Below are 17563 nucleotides of genomic sequence, written 5' to 3'. Positions count from 1 at the left end.
CTCTCAGCGTCCTGCCTGCTCGTGCAAGCAGCACAGCCAGACATTTCACTGAGCTAGACAGCTGTCAGCAGAGAATCTGTTCTCTGGACTCTCTTTATGCAAAGTGTATCATGTCTGGAAACTGCTGGATTGGAATTCAGCTCCTCACTTGCTGCTCTGTCTCGATTCTCTCTGCCCACACACTCGTCCTTCTTCTGGCTGGACTTATTTTTCTTTCTGTTTTGTCCGTTTGTCCTTTTTTTCTTTTTCTGTCCTTTCCTCTGTCTCTGTTTAACTTCAACCCTGCCTACTCTGCCTCTTTCCTTCACGCACCCACCCTGTGAGTGACAATAGGCCCCTCAGTTTGTGAACATTTGTATGGAATAAGCACAATGGTCCATCTCTGAGGACTACTCCCACTGCAGGGGGCAGTAAAGAGCGGCAGACCATGGAACAGCCAACCATTTCAAGAATTTTTATTCATATTCTCTGAAACAGGAAAAGACTGCCAACTTCTCTTTGTCTCACTTTTATCCATCCATTTTGTCTCACTGGGATGATTGTTCCACAGTACCACAAGGTAATTATTTTGGATTGTTATTTTTGAATGAAACTCCTCCAAATGATTGGTGTGGTGTCACAAGAAAAAAACATCAGTCAGGCAACTGCAGGATCAGACAGACAATCATCTTTAAATCAACCCCTCAGTCAGCCAAGCAGGTGAGACATGTTCAGTGGCAGAACCATTAGCCAATGTGTTGATATCAAAGTTAACCAGGAAAATGATGCTGTCTTTTAAAGCACTGTGAAGTTCCCAGTTATGAAAATGGATTACAAATCTTTTAGCTTGTTGATGTGCTTGCATTGAGTTTTTTCTCCCTGTCTGACCATAAACATTTAAAATATCTTATGTGCAGGATTTTTTGTGCTTTTGTTTCAGGTAGTACAAAAAAAGTTAATAAAAGCTTCTTAATAGATAAAATTGAACATATGATAATGGTAAAAATCATTAAATTATTTTAATTTTGGTAGATAATTGCTATTTTGGGCACAATTTCACCACTTTAAGTGGCCAACTGAGAGATTCAAGATGATTCCTAGAAAAGCCTTTTAATAGATGGACTTGTGCTCCAGCCAAAACAAAAGGACAAAAAGGATGTACTTGGGTGATTTAATCCACTTGTCCTCAGTGTGCTTGTTTTAACTTCTACTCTTGTGCTGCTTTTGTACAGCATCAGGGGTGTAATAGATGAAATCCAATTCTACCAGCTGAAGCAGTTCTTTTTTTTTTTTTATATCAAATATATTTTAGATTCACAGGGAAAGCTCAGTATTTGTAATTTGGTTTAAGTCTTTTCTTTCATATAGTGAAAAAACAAAACAAAAGAAGCTTTAATAAATGCTTAAAACCTAACTTATCTTTCAGATTTTTGAAGTGGTATTCTGTTGGGAGGTTATGAGCAGTGGATATCCAACATTCCCTAGATATATTTCTTAGCTTGTTCAACAAATTTGTTGTTCCTTGAAGGTTACACAAATAGGGAGCCAGAATTCTGATAAATTTCCATTAGATGGTTATTTAGATAAAAGTCTGTGATCATTTGCACTGAGGACTGTGGTAGGTCTTGGTCCCTGCCAATGACCATTCATGTGACTTAAAGTTTGCCAACAGGACATGTTGAACACATCTAGCAACATTAACTCTGATAGAAAAGTAAGGCAGGTTAAGAAATAGAAATAGCATTCATGAAGCCCTAATTTGTTTTATACACAATGTTTTTGTATCTGACATTTACCATTGACACAAACAGGCTTCATAGTATTTGTTTAATAAAAAAGGTCAATGGAGATAAATTGTGGTAATAAACAAAGACTTCTCTGTAAATAGCATTTTTGACACTCTGGTTTGTAGTTTAATTTGAGTTAAAAGAAGTTCGGAGAGAAGGACGTGTACAGAGCATTAAGAATTATCTCTGCTACCATGAGCACATTTCCCTATTCTGTTTTAACATTTCTCTGCTTTAAGACATTCGATTTAACTGAATAAGTCATTTACAGTTTTCTGCAAACATTGATTACATATGGGGAAGTTATTTAAGCCAGTAGCAATCAGCATGGTAGCATAAATCATGTACATGCAAAAGAATTAAATTTAAATTACTTCAACTTATAAAATAGCACTAATGCACAACAAAGCCTGCCACAAACTGTACTCTAAATGCTCTAATTGTTCCAAATTCTGTTACTGGAACAATCACTGGTTTGATTGAGCCATGTAAAAACAATCTATATTAGCTTAATGACCAGGTATTTTGTGATAACGTCATTGTTGAACATAGGTAGCTCTGTATTTCACTACATAGCAGAGGCTGTTATCTTAAATGAGCAAACATATACTCTATTGAAAACTGAAGGGAAAAACACAAACCAATGACAATGACATTATTATAAGGCCAAATTTTACCATCTTATTCTTTATTAATTTTTTCTGTGGAAAAGGATTAGTCTGATCAGCCTGTTATGTTGTTAAAAATATTGGTCAGTGAAGAATGTCTTCTTTGCTTTGTTAAAACTGCAAATCTCTATCTCAACAACATAAACCCAGCATTTGGTTTAAGCCAGCAGTTTTCTTGATGTGTTCACGTAGCCTGCTTTCTCAAAAGATAATTATTATACCAGTTTAATTCGCTACCTTTATCTTTCTGTTAAATTCAGTCCCATCTTTTGTTTTCCCGCTCTTTATTCCTTTAAGTCACAAAGGCACAGAAGAATCCTCTTTTCAAAAACCTTTTCAGATAAGGCTAAGAATTATTGAGATTTACCCAAAGCACATTCCACATATATTTCATTACAAGACAACTTCATTTTAGAAGCACTGCAGCTCAACAAAAGCATCCTAATGAGCTTTTAATGTTTCTTAATGACCCGTTGCTAGTCATTGTGTGACTTTGATTATATTCCTTACTCTGGACCATTTGAGCCAGGACTGTCGGATTAGTTGGCTTTTGTGGTCAATGATGCTAGCACACATCCCCCACTTACAGGTTTATGGTCATCTCCAGTAACTGTAAAGTTAATGTCTTAAAGGTGCAGGGAAAAAATGCTGGTTTCTAAAAATATGTTCTGAAGTGGGCTGAATGATGATAAACAACATAATCACTCTGGAACAACAAAAGGAACCATGTTGGTGCATTAATGTGATCTGAAGTTGAAACTTTAGTTTGGATTATGATTGATTTTAGTACTAAACACGAGTGAGCTGGGTTTCGGGCCATTAACAGATTTTCTTCCGCCCCCTGCGATTAGCAAAAGCACTTTGCGCGCCCACACTGAATTCAGCTGGGGCCAGCTATGGTTATGGTGCTGTGTGTGCATGCTCTTCCTGCTTGTGCTGAAGATTTGTGTGTTTTGTGTCTGCATGGCCCCAGAATAGCCAGCTTCTCCCAGGAATACGAGCTGATACAGACACAGAGGAGAAATAGACAAGTTTAGCAGCCAGCTACCATTAATGCGCCATATTTTATCTCCCTGAATCGTACCACACACACTCACACACACACCGTGAGCTCCTTTCCCCCTCCAGACAGGCTCCGGTTGCTGCGTATGTGTGCATTTATGGGTGACGGCGAACATACGGCATCTTCCTTGCCTCCCAAAGGCCAATGAGGCAGAAAGCAAAGGTCTGTCATAGGAAAAAGTTTTCTCACATGCAAATGGAAGAAGTAAATGTAAAATAAAATAGTTATATCAAAGTGAAATCTAGTATTCCCTGTGACTTAATGAAATTTAAACAGAATATGTCATCAACCTTTCCTATTCAAAGGTGTTTGGGATTATAGCCAACAATAGTTATATTCATTTTCACATCCAAAATTGAGAAAAAAAAATCATAAAAGAATTAACCAATCACAAGGCAGCCAGAAACGCAACTGAAAGTTGCAGAAGAGTGATGCAGTTATGTTTGGAATGCCTGACTTGGCCACAGTGCATAGTACAATGTTCATCCAAGAGGATAGTAGTATTAGGAAAGTCTACAGCTCCAATTTTAGTTCACAAAAGGAAGATGTATGTATTCTGATTTATCCACAGAGGAAAATGAAATGAAGGGGAAGGTTGAACAAAAAAGAAAAAGCTTGGAGACTAAACAAACCGACCCACTTCAGAGGAATTTAAAAGCTGTCTGTGGCATGCCTACTCTGTTAGTAAATCACCATAATGCTGAATGAACGCTTGTGACACTAATTCGGGTAGACATTGCAAATTCTACTACAGTTCTGACCAACATTTTTACCCTGATGTAAATGGGTGTCAGCACTCCCATATCTCCCAAACAACCCTGTCACCAGAATATTCTGCTTTATAGAGAGCCATCGGTGTTTGTGCAAGTCTCCTTTTTCTCCACTGCAACTTAACAGCAGCTGCAGTTAAGCACTCTCTCATTCATTTGGTTCCAACACTCAGAAACAATGAGTTGTAGCTGAAGTGAATTATCATAGGAAAACATAAAGAAGTTTGGAAGGAGCGTTTATGGATTTAATGTCATCTGTTGACATAAGCAGACATTTTGTGCAAACAGAGGACACAAAAACTAAAAACTATTTGTACCCTTTTTCCTTTAGCTAAGGGTTATTCCTTACCTTAAATCTAAGATTACATTTTTCTAAAAGATCCTGGGGCAGCAGGTATTTCCAATAGAGAAACTGTTGAGTGTTTGAAGAGATATCCATCCTTTTCACCTGTTTACCACAGATCTCAATTTGTAAACAGAGTGCTCACTGTTTCCTTTTCAGTGTCTCATCTATGCAGACATATAATTTTTTTTTTTTTTTGTCAAAACAAATTAGTTTTCAGTTTACAGCCAAAGAGAGTGATAGGCTTCCAGAGCAGTGCAGTTCTAGAGACGATGTCATCATCCATATATGATGGTGCTTTCTGCTTTACAGAGCATGAGTCAAAATGTTCTTTGTGTCAGAAGAGTGTACTTTAAAATTACTTATCCACTTTGAAGAACAACGGCAACGTCAACGAATGTACTTATCTTTATTTTTCATTATCATTAGGTGTTCTGGCTCTAAAAGATGTTGATATTTCACCTTAACGTATTTCCATGGGATTTCTTTTGCACTGGCTACTTAAATGAAAGTCACATTTCTGTGGATAGAGAACAGTTTCAATATATTGCTTTTGGAGACATTTTGTGAATTAAGTTTAACTCTGAGCCAGTTCAGTTTTCAGTTAAATAATCTTCTCTCTGCCAGTCATATAGACCTGGTGGCAGTAAAGGCTAATTCCACCTGTCACAAGGGTGAGGGACTCAGTGTCACAGTGCTCTCCCAAGCCCAGCCCTCATTACACGAAGAATTTTTTTTTATCAATGACAGGAACCCCCCTCCTCAGAGGTCACACTGAAATTAAAAGGTAGAACCTGCATCATTCCCCTTGGAGGAGACAAGAAACTCGTCTTATTCTTCCTTCTGCCTGTTTAAAATTTAAAATGGGGTGTAGCTATTTCTTACGCGCATGTACTGTACATCACAATGACATCTGGCTGAAGGGGCCTGCCTGTTATGTCTTAGTATTCCTTCTTTTACCTCATACATAAATCAAACTGACATGTGGCTTTAGACACTCTTGCCTCTCATTTCTTGAGGTCTCTGTTTGGTATGCACCTTAATTGGATTCTGTGTTTGTATTTACCAAGGCCCATAACATGCGGACACTCATGCAAGTGTACATGTGTTGGTTTGAGAGTCTACACTATAGATATGATGCCGGGTGCTTGTTTTTAGTTGTTTCTTTTTTATCTTTCTCTCTGACTCAAGTGTCAGTCAGTGCTGGCTGTTTTTTTTTCAATTATTACCTTATTTATTTGTTGCATATAAAATATATCACCTGACAGCAAAATTCTTAAAAATGGGGTGGAAATTTTGCATTGCCAGACGTTTTGTTTAGGTTCCCTGAGTGGTTTTTAAATTGCTTCAGGTTGTCAAAGCATCCAATGTTTGCTTTTTCTTGGTGGTTTATTGGGAGCTTTTACACTGCTTTACTCTGTCTCTACAGGAGGCTGAATGGCACTGTGATGAGTTCACCAAGGGAGCCTGCTTCAGCCGAGGAAAATCTGAGGTGAGTTTACATGAACACATTGTTATATATGGCTTTACCAGACACATGCCACTATGATGTGAAAAAAAGTTTTCGTAATTTTTGGGGGGAAAAAACGCACAGCTTTGCACCTTAAACAATGTGATAACCTTGGCTCCGCTGTATTTTTGGGAACTAATGCGTGACAGGAAGATACTAATTTTATACAGTCTTTATACAACTAAATCATTTAAGTATTGCTGGATTCCATCCAAACTTAAGTGTAATTTTATTTACTCTATGTTATACACTAATACCTCTCTACCCTCTTTCCTATTTGTAGAACTACCCAAAAAAACACATTAATTCCCATAATACCATTTAAAAACACGTACATACTGATTCTCAAAAAAATCAAGTGTCTACCAAGTAACACTAACAAATAGTATTCAACTATTTACTTATTGGGTCTCAATATTCATGTATCATTGACTTTTTGTAGGTGTATGGTAATGAAAAAGAAACAGATTTACATCAGAGGTTGTTACATGAATTTCACCCTAAGTCAGCACACTTCTTCTTCACACAGGATATAAATACATTGTGACAGTGCTTCCTTATAAAAAGTGAAATATCATTTGAAAGTCTGTTTATTTCCTTTGAAATGGTGCCACATTTGTAAGAAAAATGCCTTTGTGGGCTTAGCCGCAGAGTTAAGTATGTAGGTTGCGCCCATGAAAAACCAAATTGTCACAGTGGGTGCGGGATTGCATCTCCCTTACTGTTAAAGCAAGGATTGATAACACTGGAGACAGTCTCAATGCAGATTGGTACTAAGATTTGCAATCATTGCCATTTACAGATATATACATCCATGGGACCAAACACCTTCCTGAAAAATCACTGTGCTCACACCTACATGATCTGTTTTATCAGAGTCCACCTTCACAATTTAGGAGTGGGGTGGATGGAGTGGCTTGTTTATAATCCTGACCTCAACTCCACTCAAGACTTGTGGGATCAGATTGGGCTGGCTGTGCTGTTCATCCCAGAGTGACCAGCACAACCACACTGGCTGACTTGCAACAAATTTTAGTTGAGGAATAGGTATGCTATGCTACAGCAGCGTGTGACCAAGCTGGTGACCAGCATTAGGAGGAGGTGCCAGGCTGGTTTGGTTGTGTACTGTTCACCCATAATGACTAGCTACTGAGGTTCTTTAAAATAATAATAAATAATTAACTTGTCAATGTGTCTTTTCTCTTCAAACTTCAAACAGTCTTTAAATTCAATAAATTACACCAAACAAGAGGTAAGAACAAAATAAGCTGTTTGGCATTGGCAAAGAGCATTTGGCAAGTTATTCATGGACGGAACCCAAATACTCATCACTTCTACTCAACCTCCAGATGTGTTTTCCTTGCAAATATGGCACCAATTAATGGGAATTAAACAGGCTTTTTAAACAGCATAAGATGTATTGTCAAGAAGCAAAAAGCAATACAACAAAGGCATAATCAAACACAAATTTCCTTACTTTTTCTGCTATGTTTATAAGTAAATAAATATATATATATATATCAGTGGTGATTGCTCTAAGACTGCAAGGGAAGCTCAGCTTCCCCTAAAATGTAAAAAAATAAGAGATCAAATATATACTATTGTGTGTAGATGTCATTGACTAAATATGCGCTACAACGCGCTCAACTTTTGTTCAGAATCAGCTTCTTATCACTGGTAACGACACGGCTTTCCTCTCACTCATTCCCGCAGCTTCACAGTGATTTAAACAATGAGTTCAATAGCGAAGCAAAAATGCTGGGCTTTGTCCCACCCATCGGACGCTCAGCGTCTCTGGGGGTCTATGTGGCAGTGGGCTGGCCTCGGCTGGCCCGGACGCTCAGCTTCTGCATGATGATTGGATGATCTATCTGAGGCTGAATCCGTTTGGTCTTTCACCACCACTCTAAAGCCCTTCGCTGTGTTTTTTACGGCTATGGATAGGGAGTCAAAGGAAAATAGGTATAGAACTGAAAGTGGTGGGTCCGCCTGCATCTCAATATTTTCACCAAAAAGAAACTAAATATTCCTTTAATTAGTGCTCAACCCTAAAGCTTTTAATCAGACACCAACCTTACACACTTGCCATACACTGTGTACAGCCATGTTTTTCTGCAGTACTTACACCGTATACAACACAGGGGTTTTCCCATTTTAGATAGACTGGACATGCAATAATGCAACTATTATTCTTTTTTTGTCAAGCACTCTTGCAGCCACATAAGCTGTGCCGCCATGGGCAATGAGCCACCTTGCCCACATCAAAAACTACTGACCTTTATTATTTCCTTTTATATCTTTTTTAAATGAGGATTCACTGCCATTTCTCTAAATCTTGTGAAAACCTTAGCAAACCTCCAGCTTTCTAACTGGAGCTCAACACTCTCCAATTGCTGAGCACTTTGCTAAATTACAGACTAAAATTAAATACTGTAATATTAGAATGAAACATATTAAGACTTGAAAGCAACTTGGTTCTTTTTATGCACGCTTAACATGTAGACCCTCAGGGAGTTTGAGTGTGACCTCAAATTGGTTTTATATCAACTTACTGTTCAGTAAAATGTTCCCCGACTATACTTATACCTTTATTTATAGACTTCAGCACTAAGGGAGTTCCTATTGTTTTAGTTCTTTCTTTGCTTAGTCTATATTTTTGTATGTGGTGAGCTGGCATAGCCTTCTATATAAAACAGATGTCTTTTTGAGCTGAACTGGACTTGTAGGTGAACTGCTCAGCCTTGACTCCTGTGTGCATGTGCCGCTGTGTATTTATCTTCCAGTGAAAGGTGGTCAGGGAGCCATAATAGGCATGCACAGGCTGCCCAGCACATGATAGTTGAAATGAATTACAGACCAAAGCTCCCTCAGTCCTTGGGAGTCACTGCAGTCTGGCAGAGCAGTATTGTTTTGCTCTGTGTTCCCTTCTGAGTATCAGTTGCTGTGATGTACACTAAGAATAGCTTTAGAACCTCCTTTTTTCCCTCCAGCAGTTTGTAGGGCTTTTTGTTGTTTATTACCTCCCTCAATGCACAGAAATATACCATAGCTTAAGCAATTATACAGATATCATCCCTGTGCTTTGAGATAATTTACTAGTGATTATATGTTTTCCTTCTTATACGTGCGTCTGCTCCTCTGTTTGGTGTTTGATTTATTTCAGCTATGATAAGAAAGGAGAGTTAAATCACCTTGATTGCAGCCAACCAAGCACAAACACTTTTGTATTACAGTACAGATGTGGAATATTTGTCAGGAAGCTGTCATAATAAAGCCAAGCAGTGTAGGTTGCAAAATATGAATATGCCAATTACTATTAATAGGTAGAAACTGTAGAGAATAATTGAAATATGCAAATGCTTTTTTTTTCAACCCACTCCTATACACCCACACCTCCTTACACAAGTTTATAGAGCACGACAAGCAGTGCAAACACTAGTAGAACTGCACTACAAGTGCATCTCAATAAATTTGAATATCATCAAAGTTAATTTCTCTTAGTAATTCAATTCAAAAGTGATATGTATTCATTATATGGTGAATATATGAATATGGTTCAAGCATAGGTTTCTGTTTTCCTGAAATGATGACTTACCTCATCTGAAAATCATCTGAAAATCTGACTATTACTTAATACTAATAAAAAATTCAGAAATGTTGACTTACTAAAAAGTATATCCATGCGCTATTCAGTGAAATTCAACCCTTGAGAGTGATAGAAAGAGTGGTGAGGGCCGCTCCGGTGGCTGAAACAATAGCAGATTTACAAGGGCTTAAACTTTTACAAGAGGCCCTTACCTACATCCAAGGCTCCTTTAGATGGAGGGGACCCTACATGTTTATTATTTTGTCCTGTGACAAAAAGAATTACTGCTTCATGAGTTTAATCTTGGCCACCTTTACATTTTCTACAGGTTGACTGTTGTTGATGGAAACTGCCTGCAGGGCTCCTTAAATGCCTGACCTTTACATTGAAAGTCGATGAAATCAAGTGCCAATCTATCATTCAATCAGTCATTCACTCTGTTACTCCGGCTCTGCTTTTCAGGAGCTTTTAACCGAGAGCTGAGTAGTTTTGCTTGAAACCCAGGTCGAAATTCCCTTATGAGTAAGGAGCCCAGAAAAGTCTGATGAGTGTGTACTTCACCGTAATTTGGAGAAAAGTTGTTTGAATTGCTTGAAATCGAGAGCGAGCCTAGGATTGATTGAATGAAGTGGATGAGATGCAACATTTTCATTTCACTTTCTGACCAGTCAACGAAGCCAAGGCAATTTTCTAAACTAATTCTAAGTGGCCCTGTCCACCTGTTGCATTTATCTGGTCTCCACCATATTGAGATCCCTCTCCAATCCTGATCCCCACTGAATTAGGATGTGACACTGCTAAGCCATGTAGGCATTAGCGTTGATTTGACTCTGTGTAAGTTGGCCACGTTTTGGAGCAGCCCTCCTGTCAATGCAGGTGCTTTTTGTATTTATTGGCATAAAGTGCAATTTGGCCCCTTCTGCCTAATGCTTCTGTTTTCCAGTGGATAGATGATGGAACTGCTACTTACTGCTAACTGCAATATATGTTTTTGCGTGTGTGTTTCTGCAGGAGGAGTGCCAGAACTACATTAGGGTGCTGCTGGTTAATGGGAACAGGCTGTTTACCTGTGGAACCAATGCATTCACCCCCATCTGCACCAACCGAACGGTATGAGCAACATAACATCTACCATGCTGTTTTTAGAGCCTACAATTTGGAATCTAACGCCTTTTTTCCAATGCATACGACACCATCCATAAATTTGACACAAACTGAAAGAGTGTGCTTTTAGTGTCTTAATTCTTTGCCTGAATGTTTGCAAAATCTTTTGTGCAAATCTGGACTGAGTGAAATTTAAATATTACCATAAGCACAGGCAAAACAAATACTGTAATGATTAACTGCAGCTTTTAACAGTTTCATATAAAGATGCAGCTGTAGTTGTCTGTTAAGTAGCAACATCTGTCTCTTCATGCCTAAACAGCAGGAAACCTGTCAAAGCAGTCTGTGAGACCCTTAGATCAGCAATGTATCTCTACCAGTCGGCATCTAAAGTCTCCATGGCAATCAGCTGCTGTAAAACTCCATTACCTATTCAGGCCTCAGCTCAGATATGCACAGGAGCATCAGGATATACACTCACCGGCCACTTTATTAGGTACACCTGTCCAACTGCTCGTTAATGCAAATTTCTAATCAGCCAATCACATGGCAGCAACTCAATGCATTTAGGCATGTAGACATGGTCAAGACGATCTCCTGCAGTTGAAACCAAGCAGAAGAAAGGTGATTTAATTGACTTTGAAAGTGGCATGGTTGTTGGTGCCAGACAGGCTGGTCTGAGTATTTCAGAAACTGCTGATCTACTGGGATTTTCAGGCACTACCATCTCTAGGGTTTACACAGAATGGTCCAAAAAGAAAAAAATATCCAGTGAGCGGCAGTTCTGTCGACACAAATGCCTTGTTGATGCCAGAGGTCAGAGGAGAATGGCCAGACTGGTTCGAGCTGATAGATAGGCAACAGTAACTCAAATAATCACTCGTTACAACCAAGGCATGCAGAAGAGCATCTCTGAAAGCACAACACATCGAACCTTGAGGCGGATGGGCTACAGCAGCAGAAGACCACACCGGGTGCCACTCCTGTCAGCTATGAACAGGAAACTGAGGCTACAATTCGCACAGGCTCACCAAAATTGGACAATAGAAGATTGGAAAAACGTTGCCTGGTCTGACGAGTCTCGATTTCTGCTGCGACATTCTGATGGTAGAGTCAGAATTTGGCGTCAACAACATGAAAGCATGGATCCATCCTGCCTTGTATCAACGGTTCAGGCTGGTGGTGGTGGTGTAATGGTGTGGGGGGTATTTTCTTGGCACTCTCGGGGCCCCTTAATACCAATTAAGCATCGTGTCAATGCCACGGCCTACCTGAGTATCGTTGCTGACCATGTCCATCCCTTTATGACCACAGTGTACCCATCTTCTGATGGTTACTTCCAGCAGGATAAAGCGCCATGTCATAAAGCACAAATCATCTCAGACTGGTTTCTTGAACATGACATTGAGTTCACTGTACTCAAATGGGCTCCACAGTCAACAGATCTCAATCCAATAGAGCACCTTTGGGATGTGGTGGAACAGGGGACTCGCATCATGGATGTGCTGCCGACAAACCTGCAGCATCTGTGTGATGCTATCATATCATATGGACCAAACTCTCTCAGGAATGTTTCCAGTACCTTGTTGAATCTATGCCACGAAGAATTAAGGCAGTTCTGAAGGCAAAAGGGTCCAACCCGGTACTAGCAAGGTATACCTAATAAAGTGGCGGTTGAATGTAAGTTTCATAACAGACCCCCTTCCTTGTTGTTCTGCATCAGCTGCTAGCATAGCTAGATGGTACTTTTTATCAACCCAAAAACAAAAGCATTGCAGTCTCTTACTTATTGGCCCTCTTTCTGATTCTGTAATTAAAGCTTTAAATATTCCATCCTGTTATCAAAAGGAAGAAGATTTCAAGGGAAAGGCTCTGCTTAACTGCATTCTCTTTTTTCTGGTTTCCATTTACTGGTTTCATGCCGGTCACCAGTAAGATACATGCAACTACCAGCTCTGTTGTATTGCTGCTGTCTCCTTGCACATAGCATTATGTGTGTTGTCAGTCCGCCAGCTTGATCAGCTGGCTGCTCTCAGTTCATCTTGTAGCTTCTTCTCCATTAAAATCTTCTGTCATATTCCATCTTAATCTCAGTTCAAAACCATTGCAACGTGGCTGCTGAAAACGTGTACAAAGCCATTCTTAAACCTGTAACCAAACAGGTTAACCAGATTTTCTCCAAATAATATCATACAGTGCATTAAATTCCAATTTTAAAATTTTGATCTGCATTTTCCTCATTGCTAATATAACCACCTTGCAGGTGGGTCAAGTCCATCAACACCTTCACATGAAAGTGACAGTGCTTCTTGGCTAGAAGCTGACAGCCACTTTGGTCATCCTTTGCTACAATGAATGAATTTTAAGAAACCATTAGCATAAAATAGCAGCATTATGAGCAGCATTATAGCCATGTAAACATTGCAAATATGAAGACTCAGTTGCTGTTTTAATTAATTGACATTGTTTGAAGGAAAGGTCAGGTTAATTATCTTATTTAATCAAGGTGAGTCAGGAGACTGGCACCTCAGCATTCCCTGTACAAGCTTTCGTTGTGCAGCCAGGCATGCAGACTAATTATAAAATGAATCTTATTAAGGACTTTAATTTCTGGAATTAATGTTACCCCAAACTTGTTTAGCATCCCAATAAAAATATCAAGCTTGTTAACCCGGTTAATGTTTCATTGGGCACCTAGCAAACACTTGTTGGCCTTCTTTAAAAAGTCATTGAAAATATTCAGCCTTTGTTTTTCTGTTACATTTCTGTTTGTGCTCTTCCTCCTTTTTCATTACAGTGAGACGACTCATTTCTCTGTGGTTTCATGTTTCCTGGTCTTATACAGTGCCTTGCAAAAGTATTCGGCCCCCTTGAACTTTTCAACCTTTTGCCACATTTCAGGCTTCAAACATAAAGATATAAAATTCAAATTTTTTGTGAAGAATCAACAATAAGTGGGACACAATCGTGAAGTGGAATGAAATTTATTGGATGTGTCAAACATTTTTAACAAATAAAAAACTGAAAAGTGGGGCATGTAATATTATTTGGGCCCTTTACTTTCAGTGCAGCAAACTCACTCCAGAAGTTCAGTGAGGATCTCTGAATGATTCAATGTTGTCCCAAATGACTGATGATGATAAATAGAATCCACCTGTGTGTAATCAAGTCTCCGTATAAATGCACCTGCTCTGTGATCGTCTCAGGGTTCTGTTCAAAGCGCAGAGAGCATCATGAAGACCAAGGAACACACCAGGCAGGTCCGAGATACTGTTGTGGAGAAGTTTAAAGCCGGATTTGGATACAAAAAATTTTCCCAAGGAGCACTGTGCAAGCAATCATATTGAAATGGAAGGAGTATCAGACCACTGCAAATCTACCAAGACCCGGCCGTCCCTCCAAACTTTCATCTCGGACAAGGAGAAGACTGATCAGAGATGCAGCCAAGAGGCCCATGATCACTCTGGATGAACTGCAGAGATCTACAGCTGAGGTGGGAGAGTCTGTCCATAGGACAACAATCAGTCGTACGCTGCACAAATCTGGCCTTTCTGGAAGAGTGGCAAGAAGAAAGCCATTTCTCAAAGATATCCATAAAAAGTCTCGTTTAACGTTTGCCACAAGCCACCTGGGAGACACACCAAACATGTGGAAGAAGGTGCTCTGGTCAGATGAAACCAAAATCGAACTGTTTGACCACAATGCAAAACGATATGTTTGGCGTAAAAGCAACACAGCTCATCACCCTGAACACACCATCCCCAGTGTCAAACATAGTGGTGGCAGAATCATGGTTTGGGCCTGCTTTTCATCAGGAGGGACAGGGAAGATGGTCAAAATTGATGGGAAGATGGATGGGGCCAAATGTCTGTTGGAGTCTGCAAGAGACCTGAGACTGTGACGGAGATTTATCTTCTAACAAGACAATGATCCAAAACATAAAGCCAAATCTACAATGGAATGGTTCACAAATAAACGTATCCAGGTGTTGGAATGGCCAAGTCAAAGTCCAGACTTGAATCCAATCGAGAATCTGTGGAAATAGCGGAAGACTGCTGTTCACGAACGCTCTCCATCCAACCTCACTGAGCTCCAGCTGTTTTGCAAGGAAGAATGGGCAAGAATTTCAGTCTCTTGATGTGCAAAACTGATAGAGACATACCCCAAGCGACTTGCAGCTGTAACTGCAGCAAAGGGTGGCGCTACAAAGTATTAACGCATGGGGGCCAAATAATATTGCATGCCCCACTTTTCAGTTTTTTATTTGTTAAACAACTTTGACACATCCAATAAATTTCATTATACTTCACAATTGTGTCCCACTTGTTGTTGATTCTTCAGAAAAAATTAGAATTTTATATCTTTATGTTTGAAGCCTAAAATTTGGCAAGAGGTTGACCAGTTCAAGGGGGCCCAGTACTTTCGCAAGGCACTGTATATTAAAATGATTTTTAGTCAAACATCCTATTTTGAATTCAGCAGGCTTTTGACACACTGAGGTCAACCATGTTTTCGGAGTTTGTTCACTTACTGTAATTGTGACTATAAACATTTGATCAGGTAACTGAAATATCTAAGAGACTACTGCTGACGACATATGCCCTAGAGTTAAGAGTAGCTGAACTTTTAAAATGTCAGGCTATTGCTTTTACCTTACAATAGTGATATGTTCTCATCCCCAATCTGCATTTCACTCTGTTTTTTTTTTTAAAAGAAGACTGGACAGGAGTTTACTATTGAGATGACATTTGTTTTGGTCCTAAAGCACTGCATTCAAAGGTCAGAAGCTCATAACGACTGTTTACCGCTGTGAAAATACATATAGTTGAAATGCCATGACATTATTACAGCAGTATTTCTTTGGGAGGTGTCATATTTACGAGCTGAATGTTCGTTAATGTGACGGACCCAGGCTCGGGAACGTCGACATCAGTGAAACGTCATTCAACGGATTTTTTATCATCTTTGACGATGAGAAGAGAGTGGCATTAATGTCAATAATTTAACAGAAAAAAAGAGAGCCCAATATGGAGTGTAAGTTATAGAATTAGGAAGAGTGTTGGAATGCTGGTGTGAATAGGTGAATTAGACTTTTTACATAAACAAGTTAAAGAACCTAAAGATGTATAGGTACCACATAAGTGACAGGCATTTCTTTTGCGGAACACTCAGTTAACCATTTGAGGGTTAATATATATTAAGTCCCTTTTGTCAGAAATGGTTTAATGGCATCTGATAGCATATTTGTGGGGCCACAAATGTGGGGCCTTTTATCTCCCTGCCACACAGACGGTGGCTGGTGTCTCTGCCTGGTATATTTGTGGTTCTCAGTGTCTGGGGCTGGGTGCTTTGGTGTGTACCTCTGCTTGGGATGTGATGTGTCCTGGGGTCTCGGGTCTCTGGGTCCATGGCTGGATCTGTTCCAGCATAGAAGACTGGCGGCGGGGCCTGTGGGCTCGTCCCTGCAGCTCCCTGGGGCCTCTGCACGGTGGCTGCTGGGTGGTTCCCTTTGGGCTCTCCTCTGCTCTTCTCTTGGGGGGATTGCGGTAATCCCAGCGGTGGTCCTCCCGGGGTTCCCGTGGGGGGGCTTTGGATGTCTGTGGCTCAGATTTCCTCTGTGTCTGTCTCGGGTCCAGGGGCCAGGTCTGTGGCTCCTCACACTCGCTATTGCTTTTTTTTTGGGAGAAACCTTATATACATAAGTGCGCTCACACCACAGGTGTTTAGACTGAGGTGTTAACAGATACACAGATGTTCTATATTGAGCAGCAGTTGCCACTAAATGCATCTTGCATTATTTTGTACCATTCACTTTTCAGTAATAAGGATGTTGTTACATGTGTTTCTGCAGGTGTAGAAGGAGTCTTCTAGGTTGTTATCTTGTATTCTCTTCACCCTTCTTTCTCTCCTCTGTTCTTTCCTTCTTCTCTTCTTTTTTTCCTATTTGCCCCACTTTTCTCTTTCTTGTTTCTTTTTTTCCTGTTCGTTTGCAACTGAAATAATCCCAAAAGCAGTTTCTATTAAAAGTTTATTTTATAAATATCAAACGGCGCATTATTATAGCATTCCCCGTAATGCTCAACTTGTGAAAGTAAATCTGTTGGGCTTCTTCTTGGCACTCAGACAACAGTTCTGAGTAGTACTCTGCCAGACAGGACACAGAAAAATAATAAATAAATAAATAAATAAAATGAGATCATTTAGAACCAGAACAGAGGACATGCTGATTTTGCCAAGTGCAACTTTGCAGGAAAATAACCTCATTCCTGCAGTGAAGCTCAGACCTGAAGGGGTCATGATTTGAGAATGATTTGCTGCCGCAGAGCATAACCAATATTATAGTGGCCAACATGAATTCTATGGTGAAACAAAGGGTATCTGAGGTAAATGTAAAAAAATTGCTACATGACAATGACCTAACACGTACCAGCAAATCCACAACAGAATTTTAGATAATTAAGAAATTAAAGTCCTGGGCTGAGTTAAAGCCCAGATTTCTTTCTATTTGAGATGTGGTGTGATGACTTAAAACAAGCTGCTCATGCAAGAAACCCCTCAAACATCATAGATATCAAAAGGGCAAAACATTCTTCAGATCAATGTCAGAGACTGGTAAACGGTTACAAAAAGTGCCTTACAGAAGTTATTTCAACCTTAGCAGGTAATAGTAGCTATTAGAGAGTAATGTGTCCCAACCTTTGCCTCAGCCCAAAATGCAGTAATAAATAAAGTAGCTGCCTTTTCTGTAATGAC

General features: G+C 39.6%; 1 protein-coding gene across 2 annotated transcripts in view; it reads left to right on the top strand.

Annotated features, from left to right (window-relative positions):
* The window catches only part of sema5a (sema domain, seven thrombospondin repeats (type 1 and type 1-like), transmembrane domain (TM) and short cytoplasmic domain, (semaphorin) 5A), a 242647-nt gene that overhangs the window by 87293 nt on the left and 137791 nt on the right, over positions 1 to 17563 (top strand). For both annotated transcript variants that reach the window (XR_007035752.1, XM_047349930.1), the window contains exons 5-6: positions 6040 to 6102; positions 10718 to 10816. Coding sequence is in view for 1 of the 2 variants with exons in the window: in XM_047349930.1 (XP_047205886.1) it covers positions 6040 to 6102; positions 10718 to 10816 (162 nt within the window). In the remaining variant the exon portion in view is untranslated. The remainder of the gene's footprint in view (positions 1 to 6039; positions 6103 to 10717; positions 10817 to 17563) is intronic.

Source organism: Girardinichthys multiradiatus, chromosome 21 (genome assembly GCF_021462225.1).
Source record: "Girardinichthys multiradiatus isolate DD_20200921_A chromosome 21, DD_fGirMul_XY1, whole genome shotgun sequence".
Classification (NCBI taxonomy): domain Eukaryota; kingdom Metazoa; phylum Chordata; class Actinopteri; order Cyprinodontiformes; family Goodeidae; genus Girardinichthys; species Girardinichthys multiradiatus.
The sequence above is the reverse complement of the archived record's forward strand: the minus strand, read 5'-3'. Positions and strand labels throughout refer to the sequence as shown.